Genomic DNA, 12,403 nt, shown 5'->3' with positions numbered 1-12,403 from the left:
ACCAGCAACCTCCCCGTCACCGAATCCAGTGAGCCTTCTCTGGTCCTGCCCTCACTGACTGACGAGCTCCTTTTCCTCCCGGTGACCACAGCCTTACTCTGTGGCCGCCCTTTCTCCTCGAACAGCACTTCGCAGGCCTGCAGCCAGCCCTTGCTCACTCTGTAGGCTCTCCGGGCTTCGCCTGCCCTGCCAGGGTAGGCCTTCACAACTAGGGCTGGCCGCCCCACCCAGGGCTGGGAGACCTTTTTGGTTGTGACCACGGGTGGCGGTGGGAGTGCTGCCAACCAGCTGGAAGGGCAGGACAGCGCCCCACACCAGAGCACGAGCAGTACCGCTGAGGTTCCGAAACACTGTGGTAGCGCCGCCCGCGCAAGTCCCGAGCGTCTGTGGGCTCTGGCCGCCTTCCAGCGGTGTTTCCCGGGCTCTCCCTGGGGGTCTCCCCCCTTTCTCTCACCAAGTTTCGGTGACTCCCCAGGAACTGTCTCCAATCTGGCCTATCTTATCACCTCTCTTTAGACTCTTTTTTTTTTTTTAAAGATTTTATTTATTTATTTGAGAGAGAGAGAGAGAGGCAGAGAAAGGCAGAGAGAGAGAATGAGCAGGGGAAGGAGCAGAGGCAGGGGGAGAAGCAGACTCTCCACTGAGCAGGGAGCCCGACGCGGGACTCGATCTTGGGACTCCAGGATCATGACCTGAGCTGAAGGCAGACACTTAACTGACTGAGCCACCCAGGTGCCCCTAGACTCTTTAAATCTCTCCTCCAACTTTTCTTTCTAAAGGACTGACTGTACACTTAAATTTTTTAAGCAAGTTGGCTTAAAACTCTCCAGTCAAGGTTCCCTTGACCTTCAGACTGCTTGGCCTGGGTGGCCTCAACCTCATTATCCAGTCTCTCTCCCCCAGCCCCATCAGACCACGGTGCTAACAACTACCGACTCTTCGTTCCAGCTAAATGTTGCCTCTCTCTCCAGCAAACCCCCTAGTCAGCAGTGCAGAAAAAGAGTCCCCGCCGCTTCATCTCTTGCCATTACACATCCCTCCCTGTCCCCACAGGGCGCCGTACACCTGTCCCAGCACTCAGAAGTGTTCTCAGTCTGGGTCTTAACACCACTAGGGGACCTCCCTGCAGCAGGGCCCATAGGAGTCCCGAGGCCTGCCGTGCCCAGGCTGACCGGCATATGGACTCCCTTCTCCTTTCCCAGCTGTGACATGAGGATTTCTGCTGCATCCCTGCACTCCCGAACACTAGGACCCTTGGGATTGGAAAACCTAGGGCAAGCTGGCCTTTCTGGATTCCCGCCCCAGCTGGCCAGGAACGTGGACCCCAGAAATCGGTTCTCCAGCCCGTGAATGGCAAAGGGATCCCAGATGCGCTCTGGAGCCGCTATCCTGGCTGCTGTCACGCACCTGCCATGGCCTAGGCCCCTCCGGGCACTCGCCTGGCTTCGGTGCAGTGAACAGCAGACTGGGCAGGAGCTTCACTCACCGCCTTCCCTCCTTTGCGGCCTGCACCTCAGCCCGTTTCCATCCGAGGCCGGGTGTAGAAGGGGTCCCGGAGGGCAGGTCACATGGGGAGAACCACAGGGTTGGGGAGACTGCTCTTCCTGCTGCAGAGAAGGGGCGAGGTGGTAAAGAGGGCCGTACGGGGCAGGGCGCAGGAGGACCCCCCAGGGAGTAGGAAGGAGCTTCTGCGAGAGGTGTCGTCCCTGCCGCCTCTCTCCCTGAAAGTTTCAGCAGAGCAGACCCGGATCCCGGCTGCTTCTGCCGCACTTTCACATTTTAGGCCTGGAATTCCACCTCCTGTCTCTGCCTGGTGAGGTGCTTTCATCTTGCAAGGTCCTACTACACCCTTCCCTCTTGTAGGACTTCCCTAACCCCCCGCTTCACAAACAGTGCCTCACCCTGTCACCGCGGCCCTCGGTTTCGCAGCGGGGGTTCCGTGCTGGCCATGGCGGCGCAGGGCGTCAGCCTCACGGAGGCGCAGCTGGTCCCGCCGCACCCCGCAAAGCCGGCAGCCCGGAGCCGCTGGGCGCAGGCGGGCGGGGGGTGCCCGGTGCCCGAGCGCACACGTGTCTGCCAGCACGCAGGCTGCCCTTCTCAGAGTGTGCGTGCGAGCGGGGAGACGGGGCAGGAGCGCATAATGATGAAACTGGTTTCTACAAAGTGATGCTCTTTGTACCAAAATATTTAATGAATATGCTGTTAAAATAAAACCAACAAAAGGAATAGTAATACAATTTTACTGGTTTATATTTCAATTCATAAAGTTGACACACTGGAACTACCCTAGCACAATGTCCACGCACCTAGTTTCAGATGGGCTTACAGCTGTTTCGGTAACTGAACAAGAAAGACACAAAGCGGTGGAGGGTGTGGTTGGGGGGGGGGTTTGCCGCTTGTCACCTCCCTTATCGCAGATGACCTCAGCAAGCGCCAGGCCAGCCACCGGGAAGAGATACAGAACAAGCCAAGTATCTTTATACACAGACCGTGCCTCCTAGAACAGCTCCTGCGCCCCGCGTGCAGACACGAGACCCCCGGCGCCAGCCCGTCAGCATACCGCTATATAAATTAAAAGACTAGGTTATTTATTTTATTTATTTATTTTTTTAAAGGTGCTAAAACCTCCATTCCATAGTTTTGAAGTGAAAACCTGCAGTCCATCTGAACAGCGAGGTCTGCACCCAGCCACACTCTGGGGAGCGACACGGGCCAGCAGGACGGGGCCTCGGCACGCTCATCCCGCACATGCGTTTATACAAACACACACACACAGTGCAGTGTCTTTCTCGCTTGTATGACCTGTTGTGCAAAAACACTAGGAACCTTTTAGTGAGGGAACATTTCCCAGCTCTTGTGAAGGCAGGGAAGAAGGGGAACCCGACAAACCCGGAGTGAGATCAAGTGCCCAGATATCCACATAATTACCTTGTGCAGATGAGTCTTAGTCTGGGATTTAAACACTGTCAGTTGGGCGCACTGGGAAAAGATATTTATATATATATATATACACACACACACGACACATGAAGCAAAATAAGATTTGTCCATGTTATGATTAATCCTGTCTCACCTCGGTCAAGTCACCCAGCCCAGCCCCGTGAAGTTTTGGCAGCTAACACTAAAGAACAACAGGAACTACGAGAGTTGCATAGAATTGATCAGAAACATGAATAATGCCAAACCCAAAACCTGTGCATCGTGTAGTTTAACAAAACTAGGTGGCTGCGACTACAACCAGGAAACCCTCCTATTGAAAACAAAGTGCTTCTCCATGTCTACCTGGAGGACCCGATGCTGGCACTGAAGTAGAGAAGAACTGAGTTACTGATCCCCTGGCACCCCCCCCCGGCAATACATATAATATGTATATAAAAAAAAAAAAAAAGATTAAAGGTTTAGAAAAAAACCAAAAGCCTGAAGGATCCCCGAACTCTGACAATGTCAACTCAGCCCTTGGGCTGGGTGAGGTCGTGACCCCCACCAGGGAGAGAGGCCTGGCAGCTCACACCGAGGATGGTTTCCCGGAGCGCGTCCAGAGCGTCATTCAGCCGGCAGGCCTGTTAGCGTCAGTAGTTAGGGGAGCCTTACCCCACAGGCTGCCTGCTTCACGAGCTCTGGTCCAATGACCTACCAACATGCTTCTATGGATCTGACTTAGATACATCCTGGTCCTGGGACACGTCACAGAATCACACATCTGGCCAAAGAAGGCAACAAAAGGTGTCGTGTTTTCTGAAGGTGTCTGGAGGCAGCCACTTCACTCAGCAAGTCTCTTTCCCTTGAACCCCCGTGGCCGTCTTTATGGAGCTCAGTGTTCGGTTAAACCACGTCTTCTTGGCAGCCTGTACCTCATTTAGGGCAAGGCCTAAATGGTGCTCCAGGTCCTGCAAGAGGAACAATGTACATGAGCGTGCTGGGCTCCAGTGTGAATGGCGTTGCCTCCCCAGAGCTGAGTCAACACAAGACTTCAGCCTATTTACTCTTGAGAGGCCTCTGGAAATTCCCCAGTTTCCAACTGGCATAGAAGTATCTAGAATCCCTAGAGTTCTGGGATGTTTCCTAGTGAAGACCTCTTCATTTCTTGCCTAGTCTATTTATTAAAACAACCTCCTAACTGAGCGCCTCCCTCTCCTGTCCACCTATTACACACCAGACAGACAGGGCTAGCACTCCGGTTAAGACCACGTCATTAATTTCCAGCAAAGACCTTTAAAGTCTAGACTCCCAGGCAAGGCATTTGAGGGGTTTCATGATCTGGACCCAGAGACTGTCTGCCAGCTCAGTACCCACCTCCACCCCTAACTTCCTGACACTCCTTCTTGGGCAGGCCCACTCCTCCCTCTGCTGCTCAGCATGCCGCTCCCTCCACCAGGAATGCTCACTGTTCTTTCGCTTCTGCAGCTGCAACCCTTGTTCATTCTTTGACCACAGCTCACATACTGCTGCCTTGGTGGTGCTTTTCCTGATTGTCCTGGACAGTCACACAAGCCAAGTCTTAGCTTTGCAACCCCAGCACCTAGAACAGGGCCTGGCAAAGAGCAGATGCCCAGTGAATGTGTGCGATGTGGGAGACCAGGCCCTAAACTTCAGTCCTTAACTCGGTCCCTTCCACAAACGGTGCTTAGGGCCCACTTGTGCTTCGTAAGGGTGCTTGTGGAACTGGCCACGCAGGATAAAGATGACCAAAGGAAGCCCCGATTTCTTCATCAGGAATGGAGGCTCAGATCAATCAGGTAACACGTCCAAAGTCACAAAGCTAGTTAAGTGATAGGAGCTGGGACTAAGAGGTGGCATTTAGGAAGTCCTCAGACACTGTGCTGCGAGCCCTTTCTGTGCTTTATCTTATTTAGTCTTCAAAGCGAACTATCAGATAGGGGCCCTTATCACCTCCATTTGCAGATGAGGCACCTGAAGTGTAAGGAGGTCATGCAGAGACCCAAGGTCACAGGTTTTGGTGGTGCAGCGGTGCTTTCCAAGCATGTCTCCGCTCCACCAAAAAGATTCCAAGCTTGATGGATAATTCTCATTATGAGAAAGTCCAATTCATGACAGGCCAAATACTAATTAAACATCCACTGGTAAATAACAAGCAATGGGCTTCTTCCTATAAGGATTATGGTCAAAGTTTAAAAGGGAAAAAACCCCAACCACAGAGACCATTTCTGGGGTCCGCAGCCCACACAGGGGGCCGGGCGCGGGGCCGGGCAGTTACCTGGATCTTACACTCGGCCTCCACCAACTGCAGCTTGGTCTGCGCCAGCTCCAGTTCCATCTCTCTCAGCTGGTTCTTGAGTGTCTCCTTCTCTTCATCTGTGTCCTCATCTAAAACTTCCTTAGCTGAGCTCATGCCCTTTATGCGACCTTCTTTGTTGAAAAATCCCCGGCAGCGCTCACAGTCATCCACTTTTTGCTGAAAGTGAATGTCAGATGTGAACAGGCGAAGAAGAGAAGTGGCCCCGTAGGAAGGTGTGGGCACCTCCTTTTTGGGGAGCCAAGAGGTGGCTTCTGGGTCGAGCACTACAGCTCCCGAAAAACTCTGTTCTCTTTGCAAACTGGCAGATACCCTAGTGGAAAAGCCATGTAGTATCCTACGCTAAAATCAGTAAGAACATTCTTATATCTTTGGTCATCTCACTTCCAAGGAACCTTGGTTAAAAAAATGAAGATGCAGTGACTAAAGATTTATATACAAAGATTTTCACTGCAGAATCAGAGACAGAAAAATAACGGGGGGATAAACTATCCAACCACTGTGAGAAGTTAAATAGATACTGGGCTATACCTATACAAGGAAGTATGTAGGCAGCCTCTACAAAGTGTTTGAGGAATTTTTCATAACATGGTAAAATGGTTAAATGCTGCGTGAACAAGGACACAAAAATGTCTATAAAGCATGGTTACAAATATATACCATGTTTCATTAAAATAAGATGTCCCTGACTGGGAGAAACCTCATTTCACATTCCTCTAAGAGAATATTCTGCCAATTAAACCACTTTATTTTAATTTTGAGAGACAGAGAGGAAGAGACAGAATCCCAAGCAGGCTTCACCCCCAGCGTGGAGCCCGACATGTGGCTCACCACGGGGCTCGATCTCACGACCCTGAGATTGAGACCTGAGCCAAAATCAAGAGTTGGATGCCTGGACTGAGCCACCCAGGTGCCCCCAGTTAAACCACTTTAAAAGGCCATCAGTTATAAAACATGTCCCAATTTCAGAGAGGTAAATGTGGAAAAAAACGCCTATCTTAGAATGAATAGCATTTTATATGTTGAAATAAACACAGAATGAGCACTGAAAGCACATACACCAACGTGTTAATGATGGTGATATTATCTACGGGTAATATAAGGGTTTGTTTTCTTACTCTTATTTTCCAAATTTTCTGCAATAAGCATTGCTAGTTTTATAATTAGATAATAAATTACATTTAAAAAATCGACACTGCTAGTTAAACACTACTTACGATGGAGGCCAGGTGCCATCTTCCTCCAGGTAAAACGGTGATGTGTGTGATTAGGGCCATGAGCACAGAACTCGCTCACCTTCCTGTCCACTGAGCTATTAAATATGTTAGCAAAGCATCTTTCAGTAAGTTACTCATCTTGGAAAAATTTGATGAGTGCTCTAATACAGGTAACAGCTTAAAGCAAGCAAGCACCGGGCACCTGGGTGGCTCAGTCGGTGAAGCGTCTGCCTTGGGCTCAGGACGTGACCTCAGGGTGCTGGGATTCAGCCCCACATCGGGGAGCCTGCTTCTCCCTCTGCCCCTCCCCCACGGCTCATGTGCACTCTCTCTTGCTCTCTCAAATAAAATCTTTAATTAAAAAAAAAAAAAAAAGAAAGCACCAAGTTACAAAAGCCCCTGAATTGGCAACAAAAACAAAAAATTAAAGCCTTCATTGGATTTGGATCCATTATAGCAGAGGGAATTGAGCTCAGAGGGGGAGCTGAGTGTCCTCATTTTACAGAGCGTGCAGAGTGACAAACGACACCACAGGGTCCTGACCTCTGCACCCGACCCGGAGCCAAACTCCTGCTGGCAGGCCTCCTTCACCTGTGGCACTGCAGTGACCACCTGCTCCGCTGACATCTGCAAATCCCAGGTCACTTCTTGTTACAGTCATGTCATCCAGAGGATGTTATGTGAGGAAAAGGGCATTTGTATTTTGAGATCTAAAACCAGAGTTCTCGGGTTGTGTGTGCCCTCCCGTCCGGAGGAAACCGGCACGGAGCCAGGCCATGACGGGCCCCTCATCAGGTACTCACAAGCTTCTCTCACTTTTGAAATCGAAGTAAACCACCCCCTCCTGAAATCTGTGGTGCCGAGCAAAGCACAGCGAACTAGGTGGTACAGAATAGAATCTCTTTGGTAAAGGAAAACTTACCCGAATTTTCTCAATTTCCACTTTATTAGCTGTCTGCTGCTTTTCCAATCTTTCACTCAACTGAGAACAAATCTAAAGAAACAAACAAAGTGACAGTCTCTTGAGCAATGTCATCACGTGCAGAACCTGGGCTTGGGAGGAATTCTACAGCGGAAGGCGGACAGGCCGAGGGGAAGGAAGAGCGAGGGCCGTAGGGGCTGCGGGCACGCGGGGCAGGAGGTCGGGCAGGAGGACAGGCAGGAGGTCAGGCAGGAGGACGGGGCAGGAGGACGGGCAGGAGGTCGGGCAGGAGGACGGGGCAGGAGGTCGGGCAGGAGGACGGGGCAGGAGGACGGGGCAGGAGGTCGGGCAGGGGGACGGGGCAGGGGGACGGGGCAGGAGGACGGGCAGGAGGTCGGGCAGGAGGACGGGCAGGAGGTCGGGCAGGAGGTCGGGCAGGAGGTCGGGCACGAGGACGGGCAGGAGGATAGGCAGGAGGACGGGGCAGGAGGATGGGGCAGGAGGACGGGCAGGAGGTCGGGCAGGAGGACGGGCAGGAGGACGGGCAGGAGGACGGGCAGGAGGACGGGGCAGGAGGACGGGCAGGAGGTCGGGCAGGGGGACGGGGCAGGAGGTCGGGCAGGGGGACGGGGCAGGAGGTCGGGCAGGGGGACGGGCAGGAGGACGGGCAGGAGGACAGGCAGGAGGACGGGGCAGGAGGATGGGGCAGGAGGACGGGCAGGAGGACGGGCAGGAGGTCGGGGCAGGAGGATGGGGCAGGAGGACGGGCAGGAGGTCGGGCAGGAGGTCGGGCAGGAGGACGGGCTGTGCCACCTCCGCATCCACCGGCCTAGGATGTGAGGAATCCGTCAGCGCCACACTCAACGGCCGACGGTTTACAGACACTTGACAGACTCTCGAGTCAGCACGAGATCCGAGTTTAGGAAAGAACAGGACCAGTTTAGTTATGCTCTTAAAACTCAACCCGCCAGGGAGAGAAGTGGTTCCACAGCATGTGACCACACGGGAACACGAGGCCGCAAGGGCAGGGTGGCTTTCATTTCTTAAATGCCTGTTTATAAATGCTGGGCACCATGCCTGGCTCTCTACAGACCTGATCTTGCGGAATCCTCACGACAGTTCTCTGGGACAGTGGTCATTTCTCCTGTGTCAGCGCTGAGGAGCAGTGAGGTCACTCGCCCAGTGAAGTCACCGGTCGGTGCAGGCGGCAGGCGGGTGAGGGAACGCACTTAGCCAGACAAGCAGGGCTTCCAGAATACATGGCCCACTCACAGGGTGCTCAGACTCACCTGCTTGTAGTCACCAATGATAGAACTGTTTTTTCTAATCTCAGATTCTGCTTTGTCAAGTTCCCGACGACACATTTCTTTTAACTATATACATTAAAAAAAACAAAAAAAAAGGAAAAGTGAATGTTTTAAGGAAAATATAAAGCTCTGGCACTAACTGCCTCGTTCTGGGCTTTCCAAAAAGTACCTGACTACTCTGGAAGGGCTGTACTTCACCTACCTGGTCTTGATGCCAGGAAAGGGAGAGAAAAGTCACAACTCCCCAAAAGCTCAAACCCCATTTTGGAGTGGGGCTTTGGCTAAGGTTCCTCCCTGCCTGTGAACCTGAGCTGAGAAGGCCGCACAGACCCAACAGGTTAAGGCTCATCGGAGGACTGCTGCGTCTTCCGTACAGAGACAGCGCCTCGTCGTCTCTCACCCTAGGCTGTCCTGCCAGAGACCAGAGGGTGTCACCACTACGGAGAACCACGGGGCAAGAGGAGCTTCCTGCAGGCTGCGCAGCATCCTGTGGCCCCAAGTGATTGTGGAGAGCTGGCTCAAGACAGGCCTTCCAGAGTCTGCTCTTTGGGGGGGGGGCGGGGGTGCCAGCGGACAGGTAGGGGAAGAGCCAGACATTATAAGATGTCTGCTTTTCTGCTGCAGAAATGTTAACTCTCTTCTTTGTTACATTCAGTTGCTGACACACAGGGATTTCTCTTGTCCCAAGGAAGGATGGGCTTTGCCCCAGTGTCTCCTATGCTCTAATTATTAACAACTATTATGCTTTACCCAGTAAACAGAAAAAGCCTTCGGAGAGAAACTGAAGGCAGCTGTCTGTGGTCCCCCGGTGCCAACAGGAAGCCGCCAGCTGGACTCGTGACTCTCAGGCCCTGACAAGACACGGAGGCACGCGGCGGGGCAGCGCTCCCCTTACCTGAGCGGACTCGTCTTCCAGCCGTCTTTTCTCTTCTTCAGCATCAATCAACTTCTGTTTGGTCATAAGCAGCTCCTTATTGAGTGCATCTGCCTTCTCTTCAGCCTGAAACATGTAAGAGATGCCATCACAGAACAAGAATTGAGAACCGGATGGGATCTGAATTGCTCAGGACAATCCCTTTTTAACGTGACAGGGAAAGTGAGCCCGAGAGGGGAAAGACATGCCAGAGGTCACACAGACCAGACTCATGCAGAAGTGCCCGGCCCAGTCTTTTGCACAGACATTGTGCGGGACAGTGGTGTGGAGCTCAGCTTTTGGCATAAGACAGCCTGGGCTCAACCCCCATCGTTCTCTGACCATGTGCCACTTGGACAAGTCACTGAGAATCTTTCTGAGCTTCGGGCTTGTCATCTGAGGGATAAGGCACACGAAGGACTCAGCACAGCACAGCGCCTAGCAGATGGTAAACACTCAATAAAAGGTAGCAGTCATGATCACTAATAGTAATAATAAATCCTGGTTTTCTTCCCCGAGACTCTCAGTATTTCCTCTGCTTCCTCAAACAAGGTCTACATCTCATTCTCATCACTTGATAAAGGAGGATGCCTCTTTCCTGGCCCTCGCTGACCCGTGATCTGAAATGCCCCCCCCTCCACTCCAGTTCTTTTTGAAAACATGCAAAGGTCTGGTGGGTAGATCTGTGGGTCTAAGTGAACATGATACACCTGTGCCTGGTGCAGAAGTCCCTGACACTGGACATTCCAAGGATAACCAAAGATGAGCGTGTCAGAAGGCAGCCACAGAAATGGGGCAGAAGCTCCTAGTCCCACAGTATTAGATATAGAGGGTCTTTGCTGGCTCCTTATACACAGCCCCCTTTTTAACAACGAATGGAGGTGGATTCCCTGAAATTAAATGGCGTTTCTGATGTCACCTAGCTGAAGAGGTGTCACGGAGCCCCTGCACTTTCTACCACACCACACTTGCTCTGAAGTATCTTCTTTGGGAGGAACAGGAGCTGCAGGGCTGGGGCCTCACATGGAGAACTGAGAATGGCTTGATAACACAACCTCAAAAGGCCATTAATTACGGCAAGCTGCACATGTGTGCAGTTCAGTGGGGTCTTAGAGTTAAGGCCTGTCCTGTCTGGGCTGTGGCCTGTCAGCTCCTTCTCTAGCTCAAACCCAATTATCAGTGAAAGGAAATGAGAACCAAACAACAGAGAAAATAACTAGTAAGGAGAACTAAGTCCTGTTACAGATTGGTTTTACTTCAATCTGTGGAGCAACCTGTTACCTTTCTCCTCTCTCCCCTTGACTCCATTACCATTTTCTGAGCAGTGCTCTGGAGCCTGGAGCACACACAAATGTTCGCTCAGCCACTCAGCACCACTACCATGGTAGTGGTTCTGAGAAGTGTGAAACAGCCAGGTTATGAACTGGGTCTTTGAAGTCAAGTCTTCCCTGCCCACCTGGTTGCCCTCAAGTTCTCACAACGCACACAGCAGAGCTATAATCTGCAACCAGGTGGCGTGACGTTAAGCCCAGTGTTTGTGCCACCTCTCAAAGAGCTGATGACTCTCAACGCTGTGTGAAAGGGAGGTGCACAGAAGCTACTGGACTGGCCTAACCAGCGTCCCCTCAGGGTACCACACTCCCTGCACTCTATCTGCACGAGCATATGAAGAGGGAGCATCTGGAGATAATAAAGACAAATCCAGACTTCCACTTTTTGTCATGAAGAACTAACAGGGACCAGATTTACCCTCCCACTGTAAACAAAAAAACTGGACAAAGTGTATGAAACTACTGTTTTCAGACACTGAAAACAATACACGCAGAACTGTGGTTCCTGGGAGAAAGAAGACAAGATGAGTCCCACTATCACCCTGGGTTTCTACCTAGAGGCACATTCTGGACCAAGAAGGAGGGTGAAGGGTTCCAAACAGAGCATGTCTCAAAAGGTCAAGGGGGCAGAGTTAAGGGACCAGGGATGCTGAGGTGGTTGGGAGCTGGGGGACAGAGGCCTGGAGATAGGAGAGCTCTGGAATAGCTAATATGGCAATAGAGGAGATAAACCGAAAACATGAAAATACCCAATTAAACCAAAGAAGACAGAGGGGTGCCTGCCTGGCTCAGTCAGAAGAGTGTACAACTCTTGATCTCAGGGCTGTGATTTCAAGCCCCATGTTGGGTGTAGAGATTCCTTAAAAAAAAAAAAAAAAATCTTTAGGGACGCCTGGGTGGCTCAGTCGGTTAAGCAGCTGCCTTCGGCTCAGGTCATGATCTCAGGGTCCTGGGATCGCGTCCTGCATCGGGCTCCTTGCTCAGTGGGGAGCCTGCTTCTCCCTCTGTCTGCTTCTCCCTCTGTCTGCTGTACCCCCTGCTTGTGCTCTCTGACAAATAAATAAATAAAATCTTAAAAAAAAAAAATCTTCAAACCAAAGGAGGCAGAAAAGAAGAAAGAAAAAGCAAATGCAACAGAGAATAAACAAGGTGGTAGACTTAAATCTACTATATAAGTAATTACATTAAACGTAACTGGTCTAAACATTCCAATTAAAAGGAGGAGATTATCAGACTGAGTAAAATAAGCAAGACCCAACTATACGCTGGCTACAAAAAACAGTTTTAAATATAAAGACACAGATATATTAAAGGTCAAAGGATGGAAAAGGATGTATACCAGGTAATACCATGAAACTTGGAGTGACTATTAATATCAAAGTAGATTTCAGAGCAGAGTATTACTAGGGAAAAAGAGGGACATTTCATAATAAAAGACTTGCTCCATTAAGAAGGTATA

The 12,403-nt window shown here is 51.2% G+C and overlaps 1 protein-coding gene across 10 annotated transcripts in view; it reads right to left on the bottom strand.

Annotated features, from left to right (window-relative positions):
* Window positions 1-2,167: 2,167 nt before the first annotated feature.
* Window positions 2,168-12,403, bottom strand: part of RABGAP1 (RAB GTPase activating protein 1) — a 157,712-nt gene continuing 147,476 nt past the window's right edge. For 9 of the 10 annotated variants that reach the window (XM_078061731.1, XM_078061732.1, XM_078061734.1 and 6 more), the window contains 5 exons: window positions 9,596-9,700; window positions 8,683-8,766; window positions 7,394-7,465; window positions 5,216-5,413; window positions 2,168-3,887 (listed from right to left, as the gene is read on the bottom strand). In XM_078061731.1, the coding sequence (XP_077917857.1) occupies window positions 3,765-3,887; window positions 5,216-5,413; window positions 7,394-7,465; window positions 8,683-8,766; window positions 9,596-9,700 (582 nt within the window). In that variant the 3' untranslated portion in view covers window positions 2,168-3,764. Of the gene's footprint in view, window positions 3,888-4,385; window positions 4,532-5,215; window positions 5,414-7,393; window positions 7,466-8,682; window positions 8,767-9,595; window positions 9,701-12,403 lie in introns of all 10 variants that reach the window. The other variant, XR_013443831.1, reaches the window with a different exon arrangement.

The sequence above is a fragment of the Halichoerus grypus genome, chromosome 14 (assembly GCF_964656455.1).
Source record: "Halichoerus grypus chromosome 14, mHalGry1.hap1.1, whole genome shotgun sequence".
Lineage (NCBI taxonomy): Eukaryota > Metazoa > Chordata > Mammalia > Carnivora > Phocidae > Halichoerus > Halichoerus grypus.
This window is presented reverse-complemented; position numbering and strand designations above follow the sequence as displayed.